We start from the raw sequence: 22,504 nt of genomic DNA on the forward strand, positions 1-22,504 counted from the left end.
ACAGGGACCACATTAACATCTGTTCATGATCCCAATCTGATCCCAACAAGATTACGACAAAAGGCAAAATGCTGCAGATGTTGGAAATCTGAAATAAAAACAGAAGTCGCTGGGAACACGCAGCAGGTCAGGCAGCATCTACAGTGAGAGGAAAATAAGTTAACGTTTCAGGTCATCAGACGAAAGGTCATCGACCTGAAACGTTAACTCGTTTTCCTTTCACTCAGATTATAACATGTCTTTCTCATTGTACCTCAGTGTTCGCACTCATAATAAACAGCAACTCATCTCAGCCCTGGAGGCCGTATTAGACTCATTGAGTCTGTACTGGCTCTTGGTCAGTCAGTACTCAAATCCAACATCCCTGCTTTACCAGCACATACAGCATATACTGTATATTGTTCTTCAAAGTTGATGATAATTTCAAGCACATTTAAAAAAAGTTTTACTTCTAACTTACAAGCAGAATAGTTGTTATAATGATGTTTGTGGGACACTCGCTTCTGTGCGCAACTGGCTACCACTTTTCACCCACAAAATACACAATCATTTAATTTTATGGTGTATCTGTGAAGCACTTTGAGACGTCTCGAAGACATGATAAGGCGCTGTATCAAACGCAAGGATTATTATTATTATTATTATAAAATACTCCAACAATTTAACACTTTGATTAAAGAGGGAAAGACTAATCAACGTACCTTTCCAGTTTGACTGTGTCAAACCTATCGTCACTGATCTCAGTGTCAGTTTGAAGCACGGCCTCTCCAGCACTCCCCAGTTTGTAAACCCAGACCAGCTTTCCGCTCCGCATGGCAACCCCCATGTAATCGCCAGCCGTCTGCAGAGAGAGAGAGTAAGAGAAGCTCGTTACTGTCCCACGCACCAGGAAGCACTCAGAGTAAAAACAGAGAGCGATAGAAAGTCTCCGGGTCTTACCTTCTGATCTCCGAGGTACAGAATAAACTGATTGGAGGAATTTATTGATTGCCTTCGCTTCCGAGCTTGTTTCTCTCTCTGAATGCTGAACGACAGAGACGTGTATGCTTTCAGGTCGTCAGGATTGACGGGTGACCTCAGCTGCACGCCTGATGTACCAATGAACTTCATTGGTACTTGTACCTGGGAATAATAAGTTACATAGAATGACACAGAACATTAACAGCGCTGCAACTAGTCACACAAGCCTCCACCCACCCAGTCACCATGTCCGAGGCTCTCGATTTGATTGCTTTCTCGATGTGCAGGTGGTCTGGGCTGCATTAATGTCTGGTACTGTTTATGCACTAATTGGCAGCGTTGTCTGTCACTGACGTCAGTTCCTAAATTGGGATGAAGTTTCTCCTCTCACCCACTCCTCCCCCAATCTGAGGAGCTCCATTTCTGTGGATTATTTGACGACCAGCCTGACAGGGTCAGCAAAGACATTACGCCACAATCAGTCCGGCAGGTTCAGCAATCACTGGGGTTCAGAATATATTGGTTCGTTCTAAATATCTGCCAAATTTAGTTCATTTGTTAGTTCTTCCAATCGGCAAATTGAATGCTGAACAGATTATAACTCGTGAGAGTCATTGTTTACCTTATTAGCAGCACTTCTGGCTTGTGAGATCAGCTCTCGGATACGATTGATACTTTCAGAAATGTTTGAAGTCTGGTTCCTGACCTCCAGTTTATTCAGCTTGTCCAGGAGCAGGGGAATGGTTTCGTTCAGAGCCGCGACTGTTGTGAAAACATACGAGTGAAACACAAGCTTTTAAACAAAAAATCCTTTTTCCTTCCAAAAAACATTTATTTACTTTACACAAACGCAGCGCTAAATATTGGGTATTCACTATAGGAAGAGAGGAAGAACAAAAACACATTTGTTACATATGAGCGCGTATGTGCATGTGTCTGTATAAATAATAATAATCCTTGCATTTGATACAGCATGTCATTTCATGTCGTCAGGATGTCTCAAAGCGCTTTGCAGGATTTACTGTAAAGTGTGGTGACTGTGTATTTTGTCCAATCTGTTCACAGCAATGCCCCACAAACAGGCACAAAATGAATGGCCATTTTACCTGTATGCACATGTACAGGAGACATGGGATGCAAAGAGAGTCACACTCACTGCTCACACTCACCGCTCACACTCACTGCTCTTGTTATCACTTGTGCTTGTTGCTATCTATCTGTGTCCTGCATTTAATAGAGAGCAGTGCCCCCTGGTGGTCAAACACCATACAAACCTCTACTTGGCAATGGCAGTGAGTGCATGGTTTTAATGCTAACAATACTGCTCACACTCACTGTTCACACTCACGCTTGACGAATCACCTCTTGAAGCTGAGAAACTCAAAGGTAAAAAATTAAGAATGCAACAGGATTTTTTAATATAATATTAATAATAATAATACAAATCCTTGCATTTGATACTGCAAACTAAGTATTTGTAATTCTTTTTAATTCATGCTAACTCTCACTTCCTTTCATGGTCGATAACTTTGCACCAAAGCTGACAAGAAACAATGTTAGAATAAACCCCTCAGTGTGAGAACATCAATGTGAGAGGCTTTGCTAGACTCCCCTGCAGAAGATGCTAAGCTGCCACGTACCAGATGCATTTGCCTCCTGGAGAGTTTTGTTGAAATTCTCGTTGTCTGAAGGTGCTCCACCATACTTCTCCCTCCACTGGTTCAGGTTCTTCCTCATGGATCCCAGAACGTCCTCCACACTAGTAACTGTGCTGTTAGCGGCAGCAGCCATTGTCTTTGCGTTCGTGATGCTGTCAGCCGTGTCCCCTGTAACAAAGCCAGCATCACCATCAGGAGCCAGTGGACAGACCCTGCCACAAGATGCCTCTAAAAGCAAACTGAAGAAGAACAAAGTCCATTTCATCCACAAAGATCAGCAGCTTTTATAAACTCCCACAGCACAATTGGTACAAACCTCTTTGAATTCCTTTCAGAAAATCCTGAACAGACTTCAGCTGGGTAAGAAGTCGGCCTTTCTTATCCCTTGCGTCACTCAGCCTTTTCTTTGCATCGCTCAGTGCTGGTTTTATGACTACCAAAAAGACAGCGGAAACACTCAAATGAGTAAATTCAAGTAAAAATCAAAATGCAAATCACTTACAATAATAATTCATGCATTTGATACAGTGCCTTATCACATTGTTGAGATGTCTCAAAGCGCTTCACAGGATATACTATAAAATGGAGTGACTGTGTGTTTTGTGGGCAGTTTGAACACTGCAATGTTCTACGAACAGCCATGGATTGAGTGATTAATTTTATTTGGGCCATTGTTGGCCAGGACACTGGGAGAAAGAAACTCCCTTCTCTTTTTGAATAATGCAGTGGGATCTTTACCATCCGTTTGAACAGGCAGTTTAACATCTCATCTGAAGAACGGCACCTCCGACAATACAAGACACCCCTTGCACTGCATTGGAACGTCAACTTAGACTATGTGATTCCAGGTCCTGATGTGGGGCTTGAACCCATAAACCTTCTGACTCAGTGCAAGAATACTACCTCTGTGCCAGGCTGTCATACACTGAGCCAGGCTGACACACACACACACGTACTGAGCCAGGCTGATCACTTCAGAGTGTTAAGTGTCCGCTTACCATCCTCGGATTTCTTCCGGGCTTTTTTAGCTTCTTTCTCGAGCTGGATGCTCGCGCCCTTCAAAGCTGCAGCTTTGTGAGACAGATTCCTGTCCACCACTTGCTGAGAGAATAAAGAAACAGAAAACAGCCCAATTCAAAAGACAAGCTGTAATACTTCCCAACACTTGGCACAGACAGAATGAGATCTTGCCCATCTGCAGTCTCACTGCACTACTCACACGCGTTGAGCAATGGGAAATTGTAAATTGGGTCAAGTGATTGCTCAATTCTTCCTTCAGTAACGGCCGAAAATTAATTAAACAGCCGCAATTTAAAAGGCCGTTCTGTAGTGGCTGGAATTATCTAAATAAAATCTCTCTCAGTATTGCCCAGCCTGAGAGGTTGGATCCTGTTCAGCCCCACTCAACATGCACTGGACACAAAGGATGGCAGATTCTGTCCTCATCACCGTAAGTCACAATTATCAACATCACAAACCACAAAGTGGGCCGAGGGAGAAGAAATTTGTCTCATTGGAACCTAGAACCGAGATCCCACAGGACAACGTAGCAATGTCCCAAATTCCCCATCTTACCTTCAAGGCTTTGACAGCTGCATTGTTTGCGTCCCTGGCTGCATTTTCAGCTTTCTTTACTGCCTCAATGATACTGGAATAGGCGTTGGAGGCACTGACTGCACGAAGAATGAATCCATCCTGATTTGTATCTTCAATCACCCTGTCAACCAGCAGGACATAGGATTAAATGTCCAGCTTGTATATTAATAATAATAATAATAATGAGCTGAGCAGCTACTGTGTGGAGTAAGAAAACTTGCCTAAGTTTTTGCCCCTCTTTGGAATTGCACCTGGGTCCTCATGCTTGCGAGGCGAGCGCACTAACCACTAAGCTACGGGACTCCAAGGTGTTGTTGTTGTCCTTGAGTATGATTAATAAATTACAAGGAACAAAATTCCTCACAGCGGTGTCTTACTAAGTCAGTGGCAATAATGCTCTCAGTGATTAGCAGCTCAGGCTCCCTGATGTGTGGGATACGTTATCTCAGCCTGAAGCCATCGACCAGCCATAGTGACAACCACCTTACCTGGACAGGTTAATTGCAATGACCTTACCTGGACAGGTTAGCCGCGAGCTGATCCAGGGAGCGTGCATGCTCCTCCGCCCGCTCCACAATTGGGATCTTGGTGCTAGCCGGTGAGAAGTGCTTTACCTTCTCAATGAGGGCCATCCTGGCTCCATCTAACATCGCTGCCAGCCTCTCCTGTTCCTGGTGAGTAACGATGCAACATATACCTGGTTAGTCAAACGCTCTGGGACGCTACCCTCCGTGAGGGGAGCTATATAAATGCAAGTTGTTATGGTGTTGTTGTAGGATGTGCAATTCCCTGCCTTGAGGCAGAAACCATCTGAGTTTTCCAAAGATAGATATCCTAAACAAAAGCAGTAAAGAAAAGTGTAGGGGAAAGGGCAGTTAAATGAGACTGAAAGGATTTGCTCATTAAAAGAGCTGGCACAGTCACAATGGGCTGAAAGGCTTTCTTCTGTGCTGTAAATGCCCATGGTTCTGTGGATTCGACAGCTTGAATTGGTAAATCAGGATAAGAGAATTTTTTTGTTTACAGTTAAAACCAGGGTCACCGCAACTCAGATTTGATTTGGAAAATACTTCATATAATTTTGTTGCCAATGGAACGAATTGGACGGTCCTGAATTATAGTTAAATTCTATAAGAAAAATCAAGCGGTCAAATGTGCAACACGGGATAGCAATGTAGAGTTTACTTGCATGCTCCGTAGCTTTAGACCTTGTGAGAGAACAGCCCGTCAGTAGCAGATGGAATCATCACAGGTACCTACACATTACAGATTGTTTTGAGTGTGAGGAAATGATTCTCAATTCAGTAGTGCTTACCTCCTTGGCATTTTCCAGCATCTGGAGGAGGTCTGAAACCTGAACCAGCCCATCTTTTGCCATCCTGAACAAGTCTGTCACTCGCTTGTGTTGGGTCTCCAACTCCTCGATTTTTTGCTACAAATAAATTGTAGAACAAGGTGATGTTGACTTCCTATGGACATCATCACTCCAGTGATGGTGACAGGGAACAAACACTGCCCCCCAACGGCAGGGCAAGAAAACTCCCCCAAGGAACCATTGAAGCCACCATGACCATAAACCCCTACCTTGTTCTCCGCCAGTAAAAGCTGGTTGATTTTATTCTTCTCGTTGGCCTGGCTCGTTTTATTAACAGCTTCATTAAGGGCATCCCTGAGGTCCATCAGTTTGGAATTATGCTTCGCTATCTGATCACGGATACTATCGGCATTATCCTTAATCTCTTGCAAAGGTTGCTCCATCTTTTCCTTGACGCGTTCAAGTACTAAAGGAGCAAAAACAAATGAAGGAATGCATGAGGGAAGAAAGGGAAGAGAGCAAAATGGGAGAGGGGATCGGGAGGGATATCAGTCTAATCTGGCTTGGATTAGTTACACCAAATGCTCGTTCCCCGTTGTAACATTTTGTGCAACAAAAGGCCGTGATCTTAATCAGTCTGTGATGTTATAATAATACTTGCATTTGATATTGCGCTTTATCATATTGTTGAGATATCTCAAAGCACTTGAAGCTGTATAATTGCAAATTGTTGATATTGTACTGGTATTGATGACTTATCCGTCAGATATACTCACATTTATTTGCTTCATCCTCTTCCTTCTCCGCCACATTCCGCTGGGACCTGAAATCTCTCATTCTCATTTCTTCCAGTAGCTTCTGAACCTCAGCAAACTTCTCCAAGAACTCTTCTGTGGAGGGCGCACTGATGTCCGACTGAGTCTTGTTCATCTGGGCAATGAGATCTGCATACAGAGAGCCAACAGGTTCAACATAGGAATATAGGAAATGCTATACCAAAAAAGACCAAGGTCCATCCAGTTTGCCTTCCACCATCCGGGCTGTCACTTACACGTTTCATGACCTGAACTACTCATTTACTGTATTCCAAAATATTATTTCCTAAAAGGAATCTTTCTAATTTCCATTTGAAAGAATCAACACTTTCTGCTTCCACCATCTCTGGTCCATATACGTTCCATAGATTTATACTGAACACATTTGAAGGCTACAAAGGTCCAGTTCAAACCACTTGACCAGGAATTGCACAAAGCCAGGTGAGGCAGATTCCTCATCTAGATTATAATATTTTCATTCAAGAGACTAACAATAATAATCATTCGATTATAGAGTCTGGCAGCTTGAGAGGATGTGTCCTAGTACTTTACAGGATTTATGTACAGTGTTGTCATGTAGTGTTTTGTGAATGAACCCACATGATCTAACTTTAAAGGAATGTACCTAAAATGTGCTCTCTGAGGTCCTGGATATTACTGAGCAAGTCTCCAGAGCGCCGGTAGGTCTGTCCGATGCTCTCTCCCAGGGCTGTGACCTTCCTATTTGTCACGGTTACCTAGATGGAATGAAAAGGGGGAAAGGGGTTAGTGCAGGATAGTACACATCAACATCAGCATCTGTACCAGCACCAGCACTAGCATCCACATTCACAGGCTGACGGGCACCAAGAGGAAAGTCCACTGACCTTTTCTTCTAGTGCGTCCAGGTCTGGGGTCAGGTTCATGCTGTCGGTCTCCAGCTCGTCGGCACCGTCTCTCACAAGTTCCTGTGATTCTCGGGATCTGCTCAGCTCGTCCTGCCGAGAGAAGGGTTCAGAGGTCATTAAACACCAACAACAACAAATTGAATTAAAGAGCAACGAGACAGTTGGGGGGGGGGGGGGGGGGAAACGATCAGGAAGCAATGCTGATGTGCTCAGTGTGGTGGGTATGTGATCAGTAAGGGATGGCGATGATTGGATATTAGCAGCAGACTTGGAATGAACAGCCCGAGAAACGTACACTGAACTGTACGCTTGTTTACGTTTGCCGAGTGTTTACGGTTGCTAGGTGTTTACGGTTGCCAGTTGTTTACCATGGCTGGGTGCTTACGGTGGCTGGGTGTTTATGGTGGCCGGGTGTTTACATCAGTTGCCGGGTGTTTACGGTGGGCAGGTGTTTAAGGTGGCCGAATGCTTACGGTGGCCGGGTGCTTACGGTGGCCGGGTGCTTACGGTTGCCAGGTGTTTACATCAGTTGCCGGGTGTTTAAGGTGGCTGGGTGTTTACATCAGTAGCCAGTTGTTTACATCAGTTGCCGGGTGTTTACATCAGTTGCTGGGTGTTTACACCAGTTGCCGGATGTTTACGGTGGCCGGGTGTTTACGGTGGCCGGGTGTTACCCACAGACGGTCAGTGTTACTCACGGTGACGGCCCTGATGCTGTTGCTCAGACTCCGCATCCGTGTCCATGCGATGGAGCTGATGTTCATCTCTGCCAACTGGGCACTGAGTGTTGGCAGCATTTGCTCCGTCCTGTTCAGAGTCTCGAGCAGCGCCAACACACAACTGTCACAGGCTGCCAGGCCGGAAACAAACTGCTCTTAGCTCAACAGCGACGCGGGCGAGAATATATAATAATAATCCTTGCATTTAATTCAGTGCCTTATCATGTCGTTGAGACTTCTCAAAGGAGCTTCACAGAATAATATAATAATAATAATCCTTGCATTTGATATAACGCTTTTCATATCTTCTAGACGTCTCAAAGCGCTTCACAGAATAGACTGTAAAGTGAATTGACTGAATATTTGTGGGCAAAACGCGGCAGCCAATTGCGCACAGCAGTGTCCCACAAACAGGGATTGAGTGACTAAATTATAAATGTAATGGATTGAGTGACTAAATAATAAATGTAATTTTTTTCTTAAGGGATTATTATTACTATATACTATAAAGTGTATAATTTATGGGTGAAACACAGAAGCCGATTGTACACAACAGTGTCCAGCAAATGGTCATGGAATATGTGACCAAATTATGTATTTATTTATTTGAATGGATCCACTAACTGACTAACAACCGGAATCCTACTTACTGCTGGGTAAACAGACTGTGTGTGTGGAGTAAGGAAACTTGCCTAAGGTTTCTCCCCGACCCGCCTGGGAATCAAACCCGGGTCCTCTCGCTTGCGAGGCGAGTGCCTTAACCCCTGAACTACGCTACACGGCTCCATGTTCAAAAGAATTTCAGTTTCAAAAACCTGAGAGCAAGGAGGAACAACTCACGTTCACACTTTATGTAATTGGCAGCATCGACGATGGGCATCTGGTACCTCTGCAGGCAGGTGTCACACTGTCGGCCCCCCAAACCATTAGTACACGTGCAGGCCCCAGTGCGGGGGTTACAGGGCCCCCCATTGCACTCACACTCTGCACACAAGAACATAACATTAACAGTGCAACAACAACATATATATATATATATATATATATATAGCGCTGTTCACCTTAGGAATTCGTCCCGAGGGACTGAAATAATAATAATCCTCGCATTTGATATTGTGCCTTATCATGACATCGAGACGTCCGAAAGTGCTTCACGGTAGTGTAGTCACTGTGTATTTTGTTGGCAAAACTCAACAGCCATTTTGTGCGCAGCTGTGTGCCACAAATAGCCATGAAGTGAGTGACCGATTTTATTTGGGGGATTGTTGGCCAGAGAGGAACTCGACTCTCTTTTTGAATAACGCCGTAAGATCTTGAACAGCCACTTGAACAGACAGATGGGGAGTGATGTTTAACGTCTCATCCGAAGGACGGCATCTCCGACAACCCAAGCCCCCCACAGCACTGTATTTGTAGTGTCAGCTTAGACAACGTGACTCCCAAATCCCGACGTGGGGCTTGAACCCACAACTTTCTGACTCAGATGTAAAAGCACTCCCACTGTGCCACACACACACGCACAGATCAGCTCTACAATAACACTTTACCATTGCACTCACCTCTGCAGCCATGTGGAGTGTATCTCCAGTACCCTGGGGCACACTGCTGGCATTGCCGGCCGCCAATGCCAGGCGCACACTGGCATTGTCCGGTCACCGTGTGGCAGGTTTCCTCCAGGGCAGCGAGGTCACAGGCACAGCGCTGGCAACCGGCACAGGTGTCGTACCCGAAACGTCCATCCTGCTCGCACACAAGAGCATCAGCTCACTGGGCACTGAGCACTGCTCCTCGGAACTCTCTCTGCCTCACCTTCCCCCCTCACTGCCTCCCCCCTCACTGCCTCCCCCCTCACTGCCTCCCCCCTCACTGCCTCCCTCCTCACTGCCTCCCCCCTCACTGCCTCCCCCCTCACTGCCTCCCTCCTCCCTCCCTCCCTCCCTCCCTCCCTCCCCCACTGCCTCCTCCCTCACTGCCTCCTCCCTCACTGCCTCCTCCCTCCCTCACTGCCTCCTCCCTCACTGCCTCCCCCCTCACTGCTTCCCTCCCTCCCTCCCTCCCTCCCTCCCTCCCTCCCTCACTGCCTCCTCCCTCACTGCCTCCTCCCTCACTGCTTACAGAAGCCACATGAAGTTTCCTACCTCACATCGATCACAGCGATGGCCGGTAATGCCAGGCTTGCACCGGCACTCGCCCGTCCTCCTGTCACAGGATTCCGTGCCGCACAGCAAACAGTCGCAGGCTGGCAATCAGCAGGAGAGGAAGGAAAGCCATTTATGAGACAAGTTTCAATTACACCACCTTCAATTACCACGTCACGTCAGAAATCTCAGGTCCACTTTTGAGATTCTTTTCCTCTAAAATTAGTTTTTTTCCCCGGACATGACACTATGTGTGTGCACGTGCCTGTGTGTCTGTGTGTTAACTCTGTAGCGTGTTCTAACATGTGCCAAACTTCACCCCCGACACTGCACTTCACGATGAGAGTGGGGTGGGTTGATAGTAAAGTGCTCTCTCTCAGCCTCACAGTTCGTTTAAAGAAACGATTGATTCAATAAAAGCTTCTTACGTGTACAGTTCTTGGCTGCCACAGCATCGCCAAAGAAACCCGGAGCACAGAATTCACAGTTATGTCCGGCTGTGTGGTGCACACATCCTTGGCAAGTCCCCGTCAGCCAGTCACAGCTGCTGAAGAGCATGTTGGAGTCCGTGTTGCCGTGACAGGTACACGGTTGGCACCGGCTCCCCAACACCAGCGGGTTCCCAAAGTACCCGGGTGCACACCTGCGGGGAGAGAACGCAGTCACAATTAAAATAATCCTTGCATTTGTTATAGCGCTTTATCATCTCATTGAGATGTCTCAAAGCGCTTCATAGAATATACTGTAAAGTGTCGTGACTGTATATTTTATGGGCGAATCGCGGCAGCCGATTGCGCACAGCAATGTCCCACACACAGTCGTGGATTGAGGAACCAAATTATTATTATTATTATTTTTTTTTGAAGGGATTATTACCATCGGAAAAGTGATCCAATCGACTAACAAGTGGGTTCCTACTGACTGCTGGGTAAACAGAGCTAAGCGTATGGAGCAAGGAAACTTGCCTAAGGCTTCGCCCTGCCCAGGAATCACACACAGGTCCTCTTGCGTGCGAGGTGAATGCTCTAAACACGAAGATACAGGACTTATAAAACAAACCTCTCACACTTCACACCAGCGTAGCCCGGTTTGCACAGACACTGCATGTGATCCCCTCGGTCAATGCAATCCTTTGCGAAGCTACAGAAAGGAGCATAAAGGAGTAAAACAGAGAGAGAAAAACATGATTAAAACAAACAAAGTCGACAGTTGAAGAGAAAAGGTTTAATTTGCAATTAAATGTTTTTTTGGCTCAGGATCGAGAGAAGCGAACACGTACTTGTTGGAAGCCACCGTCAGGGGACACGGACACTGAACACAGAGAGATGGCTCGCCCTCAGGAACATGCTCCACCAAACCGGTCTTGCAGCGCTCACAGCGATCGCCCTCAGTGTTATGCTGGCAGTTCTGGGGACAAGCAAGACTTTGGTGTGTTTTTTAAAGAAAACAAACCACTTCACCATCCAAACTGATTTCTTTTCAAAGTGCAATAAACGTCAGGAAACAAAGCTGGAGACAGCTTGTCTTAATGCAATGGAGCGAAATCACTTGTACTTACGATACATATTCCTGAGCCGTCGAGGCACTGATCAGAATGGCCATTGCAATTACAAGGGACACATTTGCCCAGGAAGAGCCCCTTCGTGTCTCGATAGTAACCTCGCGCACAGTCCTGTTCAGGTATAAGAACGAATGAATGATTACAAGGAAAAAACCAACTTGGTTCCATATCACCAGTGCTTTCTGATGGAACTATTCATTTAAACCTTCCCTTCATCAAAACCTCCACAAACACCCCAATAAATGAATAAATAAATGAACCACATTGGGCTTTGGTTCAAACTTAAACCCTTCTTTGTGGGTCATTCTTTCATTACTGATTTACGATGATCTCTGTTATAATTCTGCATAGAATATTACACGATTGTCAGACAGAAGCAATAATGAAGCCTCCCCCCTCTCCCCCCAACAGCCCCCACCCCACCCCTGCCCCCAAAACTCCCTCAGCCCCCCCGATACCCCCATCCACCAGCCCATCCATAAACCCACAGTAACAGCAACAATGACTTGGATTTATCCAGCGCGCCTCACGCAGGGTAGTGTTCCGGAAAGTAGGAATCATGTGATACCTGGCAAGAGTCGCCCATGTAATTAGCTGGACACAAGCAGATCTCCACGTTGCTGGCTGGAATCCCGCTCCCATTGAGAGACGCTCGCTCAAGCTCAACATTCCGCAGCCCCACCAGCCTTGCCACCGGGGAGTGAAGGGCTCGGACACGCAGTGCGTCCAGACTGGCCAGGACCATCATCAGCTCCTCTCTGGACACTGGGTTGTGTGTCTGCATGTGTCGGAAGTTACTCTGAGCAGAAAGCAAGCGGATTAAACATGAGTGAAGGTATCCATCCCCCCCACACCAGAGCGAGAGACTTCAACTCCAAACGTGGGCATTGATTTAGGTTTCATTTATTCTTAATTTGAAAAGCTGTTTTTCCACAGCTGCTAAATGGCTTCAATTTAACAAATTTTGCAACATCTTAATTTAAGACAATGTTCTCAGGGTTGCAAACAGGAAAGCCCTCACTCTGCAGAACTCAATCCCAGAGTCTGTCTGTCTCATTTCTCCTTCCCCCAACCTCAGAGCTTGCCTTAAGAACTTGCTTTTCTACCACACTTTAGGTCACCTGTCCCCACGCACCCCTTTTTTGAAGCGCATTGAGAAGCCCTCATGACGTGAAATGTCAACTTGTTGCACAAATAGCATCTTAAAAGCCATAAGAATCCTCTTGCTCAGACCTCCACTAGCTGAACACGGTCCTCGTGAAGTTGCCCAGGAGAGGGATAATCCTTTGTCACATACATTATAGTCATTTGGTTTCCCTGGGGAATAAAATGGAGAAATCAAGAATCACAATTTGTTTTTGGCAACAAAGCCTTAACATATGCTCAACTACAGGATCTTATAAAACCTGTTACCAACAAAGCTTCGATCATTCGTTGGTTTCCCTTCTAGTTTTTTCTCCAGATTATTGTGTGAAAGACTCCTGTAGTGAGCTCCAGTATAAAGATCATCGACTGTTTAACGTACCTTCAGAATCACATCTGACCGAGCTTCCACTGGTACAGAGAGGATGTCCCCCCTCAGCACTTCTGACCGTAGCTGGAATGTCAGGTATCCTCCGTATGATGAAACCTTCAATAATAATAATTATGGTAATAATAATCCTTGCATTTGATACAGTACTTTTCTTATCAGTAGGATTTCTCAACGCACTTCACAGGTTTTACTGTAAAGTGTAGTGACTGTCCATTTTGTAGACGAATGTGGCAGCCAATTTGCACACTTTCTCCCTCGCTCCTATACAGGCCAATAATCCTCCAGATCAATTAGCCACTCACCTAATGAGTCTTGGTGGAATGTCGCTGTGACCAAATTGGCTGTGAAGATGCCCTACTGGCGCAGGCATTGTATCTGACAGTAATTGGCTGTAAAGAGCTTTGATACACTTCAATCTTTGAGGCTCAAACACATTTTTTTTAATTTTAAGATTGATTTCCAAAGAGGTTTGCAGACATCTGAGGTGTATTTGAACATACCTGATCCCCCAGGAAGGTGGGTGGTGCTCGCCAGTACAGCTCCTGGTACACATCGGGGATGTCACGCAGATCAGCTTCAACCTCCATCTCCATGGGGTTGAAGGACACCGGCAGCTCGTGGTGATCTGCACTCACCAGGCTCCATTCATGCATGTGGACCAGCTGGAAGGTAAAATGGTTTGACACAAAACAGTTTGAGAGTGAGTAACATTCCATGTTTATATATGTAGAGATTGTTGTGTTGTGGGGTTTGCAAGACTGTTGGTTGCTCTCTGTTCATGTATGAGGCTTGTGAGTGTTGGCAGGTCACTGGACTGCCACAGCAAGCCTGACCTCACCCACCAGGCTCACTGCTGCTGAAGAGGGACACGGAGCAGGAAGCCTGACTGAATTTACCCTCCCTGACCACAGGGAAGGTCGGGTGTAGCTTCCAGACCGGTAAACAGTATCATTTTAATAGCAAATGTTCTGTTTTTGACGTGCAACGGCCCCATGATGTGAGTGATTCAGATAGCGGGAGCTGGAATTAAAGGGGAAAGGCAGGACAGAAGAGAATCCCAGCTAATAAAGAGGAACCACAGCGATGGTAACCTGACTTCTCCTCTTGGTTGAGCTGTGGCACCGATTAGTAGCCCCAAAGCAGAAGCAGCTGGTACAGCCTTTGGGATTCGCCGGATCCAAGTAGAATGTTCCCAGGCGGCAGGTGTTGCAGTGTGGACCCTCTACGTTTTCCTGCTCGGAGCAAAACCAGGAAAGACAGAGTGAAAGTGTGAACATTCTGTTCTGGTTCAGTTAGTAAAACCTCAGAGAAGTCGCGGCTCAAAATTCTCCTCTCCTATGTCCCATGGATCTGTTGGAAATGACAGTATACGGTGTGTAATAATAATCCTTGCATTTGATATAGCGCATTATCACGTCGTTGAGACCTCTCAAAGCGCATCACAGGATTCACTGTAAAGTAAGTGAATTGACTGTATTTTGTGGACGAATTGCGGCAACCAATTGCACACGGCAGTGAGTGTCACACAAACAGTCGTGGATTGAGTGACCAAATTTGTTTTTTGCATGTGTATATTTGTGTGTAGGTGTGTGTGTGTGTGTGTACGTGTTTACTGCATGTGTTAATGTACGTGTACAGAGCAGATTGCAGGTGCTTTTTAATTGCACAATTAAAGTGAAATCCGACATGTGACAAAGCATGGGACTGGGACTGACCTTGCAATGGCACTGCCCAGTGAGCGAGTCACAGACGCTTGCCTCGGTTCCTGCTTCATCACAATCGCACAGCATACAGTTGGGGTAGTGGTAATAGCCAGGAGCACAGCGACTGCACTGACGTCCTGCCACATTTGGTTTGCACCTAAACAAAGGCTGATGTTAGTCATCAATAACATAACCATTTAACCCTTTATCTTTCATGTCTACTTCCCTCCTGAAACCCACAAGGGACTCTATTTCGACAACTTAACTTGCTCATGATTTCTAACCACTGAACAAAGTAACACTGCCTGTTTAAGAAAAAATACATCTTTCAAAATCTCATGTAAAGACCCAAGTGTTATCATGTTTGGTGATTCCCCCTGAGATGTTCCTGCAATCTGGCACCTGTCGCGAGCCAAGTAACAACTCCATGAGCTGAGGGACCAGACTCTCACCTGCATTGGCCGCTCTCAATGTTGCACCCGTTGGTCAGGTTCTGGACACCGACACGCGAGCAGTTACACTCCTCACAGCCAACCAGGGGGTGGCAGCCGAAGGTCTGGGGCTGGCAGACAATGCATTCGGGTTTGATGGTCCTCGGGGGGCAGATACACTGACCTGTGACCTCTTCACACAAGCGTTTGCCACAGTTACAAGCTGGAGAGATGACAGGATGAGGATGGGGGTCATTCTGATTGCTGGGTGAAGAGGGTAACATTTCTGTTGCACATCCCTTGACCCCTCCATGTGGCGACAGTGGCCGTGCTTTCAGCCTCTTCACCCCTAACCCTCTGGAACTTGCTGCCTCCATCCCTCCGCCTCGCCCTCCCCCCTCTTTATCTATCTTTAAATCCCACCTTAAAACCCACCTCTCCAACCGTGCCAAAGGTCAACCACCCCCCATCCTCCATTCCCCCACCCCCAGCCCCCACCAGCCCCTTCTATACCAATAATATTTATCAGCCGAGAGATTGAGAGACAAACAACCTGTTCCCAGACTTCAGTCTATTCTACCCTGCAACGAGCTACAGAACCAGACGCTGGTTTCAGAGTCACTTACGTCTGCAGTTTGGGAATCCGTAGTAGCCGGTTACACAGCGAGTGCAGTCCCGGCCAATCACGTTGGGTCGGCAAATGCACTGGCCTCCGAACGGATCACAGGATGTCCTCGAGGCTCCGACCTCATGGCAGGCACAGGGCAGGGCGCCGTTATTGTAGAACGCGGAGAGAGAGATGGCAGAGTGTTTGCAGAACGTGGAGGTAGTTGCGGGGCTGCAACAGAGATTTACAGCCACATTTACAATGGTGTAAAAACAAACCTTCAAAAACCCTCAGGTAAACTGCTGAGCACATTCCAAAAATTCCTTTACTATTGAACACACACAGGTTTGGATATGGCTAAGACTTATTTTTTACTTAAGGAGCGAATTGTGGAGTGAGCCACACTGAGCTGCCCAAACCAAGGAAATCCTGACACCGGTCCCCAGCACTGTCTACCCTGAGCTGTAATATTTACTGGCCGGGTAGCACTGTGGCCTCTGAGTCAGAAAGTTGTGGGTTCAAGCCCCACTTTGCGACTTTTGAGCACATAGATCTCGGCTGATGTTTTGTGGAAAGTGACGACTTTCGGTTTGAGACATTCAACCAAAATCTGGTCTTTTAACGCAATTTAAGGGAAAGGTTTTTAGAAGGTTTTAAAGCATTATAAAATCACTTTTCTATCAGAACCAGTGGTTACACAGTTAAAAGTGTGTTTAGCCGTGATGGCGAGAACCTACTTTACATAGAAGCTGTTTGCTCCACAGCCACTGATGAAATCGTATGACTTATCCAAGGGTTCTTCAACCAGGTAGTTAGGATTGTAGCTGGTCTCCGGCACAATAAGCATGTAGCCCTGCAGAGCAGAGAAATATACAAGTCAGAGAAGGAGCAGATGAGGTTTACTGGCCAAACATGCTCCAGTTGACTGGAAGTGGGTTCTTCAGAGCATTGTTATCTCCTGAGATACTTCATAATGATCAGAACAGCTACAACAACAACTCTGCAGTGCTCCGAGATGCTTTGATGTTCTTAGAAACTGGCAGCTGAGATAGATGTTCCCCACACAGAATACAGCGGGTTTTGTTACCGCAATGCAGATACCACCACTCACCAACCACAGGGTCTTGCCATCAGGAACACGGATGATAACAGACACGTCGTTGTCCGTCACGTCCAGCACAATCTTATTCTCAGCAAGGACTGTGCTGCGGCAGCCATAGGCGTGGGGACAGAAGGAGGCATTGGTGTAGCCTGGAGCCATTAAACGCAAAAGGGGGGAAGAGAAAGGGGTCGGGGTCAGTTTTTGAAGAGGAAATACCACCTTCAAACCGCATTGGTCAAAATAGCAACAGTGAGAAAAATAGATAGGAGGGAATGACTGATTTTATGCAGCACAACTTACCAATAAGCTACAGTCCTGAACCACTATGTGTGCCTGTCTTCAATAGATCAAATTGTTTACCTTGCCAAAGCCGTCCTCCATTAATGAGCACCTCTGCGGGGAAGGTGGGGTGCTCAGGCTGGTAAAAGTGTATCACAAAGGCATAGCGACCCAACGTCTGAACACGGTCGCTGAAAGTCACAACCGTCTGGAAAGCATAAAGATATCACTGTTTGTAGTGGTTTCTTAGTTCCCCAATTTACAATTCTACCTTTCCCGCTCCTCCCAGTAAATTGTCTATTGACCCACTCCTTCACAGCAGTGAGGGGGAGCGGGGGGAAGAGGGTCTGAAGGTTGCACCATAAACATATTCCATTGGCCAGGACAAGGGAAGCCAATTACCCGAGGGGACCCAAGTAAGATCACGTCAGCCGTGTCCATTATGGTGGCCGGTCGGAGGGAAGGCTGCTGCGGGCGATGAAGCTGGTCGATCGAATGGTTTCCGAGAGGATGAAGATGCAGCAGCGTTGAAGCTGATGATGTCTGGCCTTCTGTAAGCATGATGGACTGGGAAGGCTTTTGAAATCTGGAGGGCGCACAAGAACTGCTGCAAGAAAGATGGTGATGAAAATAAGTGTCAATAATGTTTAGTTCCAATAACTCAATAAAAGTGATTTACCGCCTCACAGATGAATACTCCTCCGATTAGAACCAGCCAATGGCAGCAGTGTCTAAGGGTTGCTCAACAATTATAAACTCAAATGGATTAGTAGCAGCATGGGAAACCGAGTGACAATTGATACTTTTGTCCTTTTCCTCTGAGATGTTGTCCTATGTGAAGGGTGCTATATAAATGCAAGCTGTTGTTGCTGATACTCTTAAGGAGCTAAACAACGAACTAAGAGCTTGAAGATTCCTTCTATATAACCTGGTTTAGCTCTGACTACTCAGTAACCCTTTGTAAGAGAATGTGAGCTAACCACCTCAGAGGCTCAATCACCATGCGGTCGGTATCACTGGAGAAGCACAGAGCTTTGTAGTTACCCGTCTGATGTGAATGCCCCGTGTGTGCTGATACAATGGACGTTCGGCTGCACGTACTCCATGTTGAAGTCTTCATGAGGGATGAGGTACACCTTGCTCTGTAACAAACCACACAAATTAGCAGTCATCCTAAATGAAGTGATCGCCACATAGCTGACTAGTCATCTAGCTCGGGACACAGTCACTACACTTTACAATCCTGTGAAGCACTTTGAGATGGTCTTCGTTTGGAAACTTTTTTATATATAAAATCCTTATAAACACCATGTAATCCAACAATTTATCTCTGGAATTTCCATGTGTAGGTGGGATTCTCAGTTTGGTTTGGATATTCTTAAGCATGGTGGTGGGTTTCCCCACTTGTCAGACACTTGGCTGAGGAAAAAAGGGATTTTAATATTGGTTATATAAGGACTAGCTTATATAATCAACACAAAGATAAAATAAGGCAGAGTTATTCTGATAGTGCAGAACATCTAATGGTGATGTATTTGATAGTAAAACTCAGCAACGCACAACCTTTCATATTCGCTCGGGTAATTGGCATTTCCCTGCTCACTGACAGCTGTCACACATCAGAAAAACATTATACCACCACTCCCTCACCCTGATTTGGGGACACACGGGAACCGCTCACCAGTAAAAGTCCGGCTGAATCTGCGATGATCTGCAGCTCCACATCTGTCGGTAACTCATAAACTGCCACACGTTGCAACGAATCAATCGTCACACCTCGGCAAAGAAAACTGCAATGAAAACACAGGCTTAACTGCAGGCAGCGGCAAGAGACAATCTTTAATTAGGTCTTCAGAATAATTACTGTCAGATGTAGTGACTGTTTTTTTGCTATTTCTCTTCAAGCTCCTCTCAGTGGGCAGAGAGCCAGCATTTGTTACCTTTTGGTTGCCACTGGTTCGAAATGAAGTTGATTTTCTGAAATAAGATTCATAATTGGCAACAAATAAACAAATGGCAGTGATAACAATACAGCCTCACAGCTACCTCCTCTGGCCTCAGTGTGAGCAAGATTGTTTCAAATTGCAAGAAGCATTTACTTTGCAAATTGAAGGATAACGTAATCATGTGCAGCTTCGGTTGGCTCAGTGAGACTCAGTGGGGCTCAGTGAGACTGTGGGGTGCTATGTAAATGCAAGTTGTTGTTCTCAGGAACTAGCTGTGCAATTTCTTATGTTCTGCAAGATGTTCGCATTTGTATAAACTTCAGTCACTACACTTTATAGTAAAATCTCATTGAAATATCCCGACAGTGTGCTTGGGCACTATATCAACTGCAAGGATTATTATTATTATTATGAACTTACATTTCTGTTCTATCAAACATGTGAAATATACATGACACTTCTCTATGACTTGCCCCCAGATTTATTTAGGGGAAGAAAGAAGCGTAATAATTGATCTGGATAGTTTCCAGAACACTCAGAGCTTATCTACACTTTCCCACACATCTGAATAAACTCCTGCTGCATCTGGCTGGCTGGCTGGAACCTGTCTAAAGTCCCTGCTGGTGATTGCGATCCACTGACCATGTACATTTTACAGTAAACTCCTGTCAAGAGCTTTTTGAGATGTTCCGATGACACGATAAGTCACTGTATCAAATGCGAGGATGATTATTGAGTGAGATATCAGGCAGCCTCGGGCTTCTTTGCGAGGATGAGAGAAAATTGGGAGAACAAAAACATGTTTTTTATAAAAAAGCAAAGTGCAGTATGAATATTTCCCTCTGCTCACGTGATGATAAGGTTACTGCTTAAAGGAGCTGAGTGAGCAGCGTTCAAGAGGAAAGCCTACCTTCTGAGGCCCTGTGTGTCAGTCACAGTTACCTGTATTTGCAGTCGTTGAGGATGATTGTGCCTGACTGGCTGCCTTCTCCTAACCCATTCACAATTATGTCAACACTCGGGGATGGATCTGCCTCTGTCGCATATTCAATCAGGATCACGTAGGCCCCCGAGTGAGGAACCCTCAGTCTCAATCGGATGTTAGCCTTGAAGAGATACACGGTTTGGACATGGTTGATGGTAAAACAGTTGCAGGCAACGTAACCACACAGTGAGGCCTGGATGCTGTTGCAATGTGTTCAGAAGCGCAATTACACAAGTCAATTCCTCAGAGATAGTTTATAAAAAAGAATAGATTTTTAAAGTCGGTTAAACTACAACAAGTGTTACTTTACTCCCCATGGTATTCACCACTATTCTGCTACATTTAAGATTTCCTCAATAAAGCCTCCTACAATTAAGTCCACAGTCTTGATTGTCAGGATTACATCACCAGCATCACGTCGAATAGATACGATTTCATGGTATTAAAATCTACACAAGATTAAATAGGTCAGGACGCAGAAGAGAAGCAGATTAAATCAGAAGAGGAACATTCCTACAATGTATATCAAATCATTTTAATGTCGGTGACCTAAACTCTCAGTCACTAAACCCCTGCTCTCTGGAACTCTCTTCCCAACTCCTCTTATTTTGTGTTGCTTTTCCTAACTTCAAAACCATCCTAACAGCTCTCAGTCTATACCTTCAATCAACGCCCTGTATTTCTGTAAAGGATCACGAGACATTATCCTATGTGAGTGCAAGTTATCGTTGTAATAACATAATGATTAACCTGCTGGTGATTGAGGATGACCATGGGTGGGTGTCTCGGAGTGGGTTGTATCACTTGACATTGGCTGTGGAGGTAGTTTTCATAGGCACAGGAGCCCTCTGCAGGGTGCAGTGATGGGAAGTTGTGCAGAGAGAGGTACCTGTACAGCAAACAGCTGTAGAGAAACACACAATTGGTTAATAGCCAAGCTCACGACAGCTTTCGGAAACTAATCGCACAGTTAAGCGATAAATGCAGAAACATGATGCAACAGTTTGACATGTTTCTATCACTGTCTGAAAAAGGCAATGCTGAGATTGAGGAGACCAAGGCATTAATTAGTTCACATCACTGAATGTCCAAATTTCTGCCTATGTACTAACTTGACAGCTGTGTCGTCAGCACTCCGTGTATACATGCAGGGCTCGGTCACTTTGAGCTGCAGGATTGGGGCTTCGTAGTAAGCACTAGGCAGCAAGACCAGGTAATCCTGCAAGAGATGGGAAAGTAAACAGCGAGTCATTGTATACCAATATGCTTTTGATTTGCATCTACATATTTCTACACACAGTACTTGTGTAACATCAGCAGGGTTAAAACCTGCATTGGACAACAACAGATACTTGTCACCTACACTAATCTCACCATATATAAAGCACCATCTAATATCGCAATTGGGAATTATGTGAACCAAAGATGGCCAACATGTGGCTCGAGGGCCGTGTGTGTAGAACAGTCATATGGACCACGTGTTGGCCATCCCTGATCTGAACACTTATGGATTGCATATTGGCAGGTCTGAGGCCAATCCAATTTTGAGAGTCAGCACTGTAGCCAAACAGTAGCAGAAGTCAAAATATTGTTCCAAAAAATCCTTTACAAGTTACACAATAAATTTTCTTTACGCTAATGTCACTAAGTATTAAATGTTTGCTTGAAACTCTTTATCTTTTGTTCTTGACACCACTGGATCAGACTGAACTGTAATAACCTACCAAGAGGATGTCTTGTGCCTCGATGACAATGGACCAGATCCCAGGGTTCAGGACGAACGGCTCCACAAAGGTGTTCTGAGGGACAGTGACAAATGATGGCTTCACGCTGGGGGCAAAAATGATCTGTTTGGTCTGTTCGGAGCCTTGAGAAAATAATAAGAAAACCAGAATGAACAAGCTTATCAAAGGTCTATGTATGGAGCTTAATGCACCATTAGTGTTTGTGTTTGTCTAGTAATTCCTATGTTCCTATAAATAAAGGAGAGAACAACTGCAGGATTTAAGAGTGAGTTGGAAAGATGCTTGGGGAGCAAAAATATTAAGGGGCACGGAAAGGAGGGTTGGGGTAGGGGGAGTGGGATTAGAGAAAGGTTGTAGCACATGGTCTATGGGATAGTGTGTAGCAGAGTGGGCTGGAGGGGCTGAATGTCCTGCTCCATTTCCTATGATACATAAAACTTACTACAACACAGTGTCAAGAATCGGGACTCTTTTTATTAACTGTGCCATAGGAAAATCAAGTCTCTGTGGGTTGGAGGGGGAA

The 22,504-nt window shown here is 45.5% G+C and overlaps 1 protein-coding gene across 1 annotated transcript in view; it reads right to left on the bottom strand.

Moving 5' to 3' along the window:
• Positions 1-22,504, bottom strand: part of lama5 (laminin, alpha 5) — a 94,819-nt gene that overhangs the window by 9,229 nt on the left and 63,086 nt on the right. Inside the window, exons 25-63 of the mRNA XM_042341957.1 lie at positions 21,961-22,103; positions 21,349-21,455; positions 20,987-21,140; positions 20,194-20,357; positions 18,987-19,095; positions 18,350-18,447; positions 17,708-17,912; positions 17,387-17,513; positions 17,036-17,175; positions 16,662-16,777; positions 15,944-16,155; positions 15,339-15,540; positions 14,899-15,043; positions 14,275-14,415; positions 13,684-13,845; positions 13,175-13,279; positions 12,883-12,966; positions 12,218-12,448; positions 11,647-11,760; positions 11,368-11,495; positions 11,148-11,228; positions 10,517-10,731; positions 10,089-10,189; positions 9,510-9,690; positions 8,791-8,934; positions 7,930-8,081; positions 7,211-7,321; positions 6,970-7,081; positions 6,306-6,473; positions 5,799-5,995; positions 5,530-5,646; positions 4,731-4,885; positions 4,194-4,335; positions 3,617-3,719; positions 2,935-3,051; positions 2,601-2,786; positions 1,583-1,722; positions 940-1,122; positions 702-841 (exon numbers count right to left, since the gene is read on the bottom strand). Of these exons, the coding sequence (XP_042197891.1) occupies positions 702-841; positions 940-1,122; positions 1,583-1,722; positions 2,601-2,786; positions 2,935-3,051; positions 3,617-3,719; positions 4,194-4,335; positions 4,731-4,885; positions 5,530-5,646; positions 5,799-5,995; positions 6,306-6,473; positions 6,970-7,081; positions 7,211-7,321; positions 7,930-8,081; positions 8,791-8,934; positions 9,510-9,690; positions 10,089-10,189; positions 10,517-10,731; positions 11,148-11,228; positions 11,368-11,495; positions 11,647-11,760; positions 12,218-12,448; positions 12,883-12,966; positions 13,175-13,279; positions 13,684-13,845; positions 14,275-14,415; positions 14,899-15,043; positions 15,339-15,540; positions 15,944-16,155; positions 16,662-16,777; positions 17,036-17,175; positions 17,387-17,513; positions 17,708-17,912; positions 18,350-18,447; positions 18,987-19,095; positions 20,194-20,357; positions 20,987-21,140; positions 21,349-21,455; positions 21,961-22,103 (5,632 nt within the window). The remainder of the gene's footprint in view (positions 1-701; positions 842-939; positions 1,123-1,582; positions 1,723-2,600; positions 2,787-2,934; positions 3,052-3,616; positions 3,720-4,193; positions 4,336-4,730; positions 4,886-5,529; positions 5,647-5,798; positions 5,996-6,305; positions 6,474-6,969; positions 7,082-7,210; positions 7,322-7,929; positions 8,082-8,790; positions 8,935-9,509; positions 9,691-10,088; positions 10,190-10,516; positions 10,732-11,147; positions 11,229-11,367; positions 11,496-11,646; positions 11,761-12,217; positions 12,449-12,882; positions 12,967-13,174; positions 13,280-13,683; positions 13,846-14,274; positions 14,416-14,898; positions 15,044-15,338; positions 15,541-15,943; positions 16,156-16,661; positions 16,778-17,035; positions 17,176-17,386; positions 17,514-17,707; positions 17,913-18,349; positions 18,448-18,986; positions 19,096-20,193; positions 20,358-20,986; positions 21,141-21,348; positions 21,456-21,960; positions 22,104-22,504) is intronic.

This window comes from Callorhinchus milii, unplaced genomic scaffold (assembly GCF_018977255.1).
Source record: "Callorhinchus milii isolate IMCB2004 unplaced genomic scaffold, IMCB_Cmil_1.0 Scaffold18, whole genome shotgun sequence".
NCBI lineage: Eukaryota > Metazoa > Chordata > Chondrichthyes > Chimaeriformes > Callorhinchidae > Callorhinchus > Callorhinchus milii.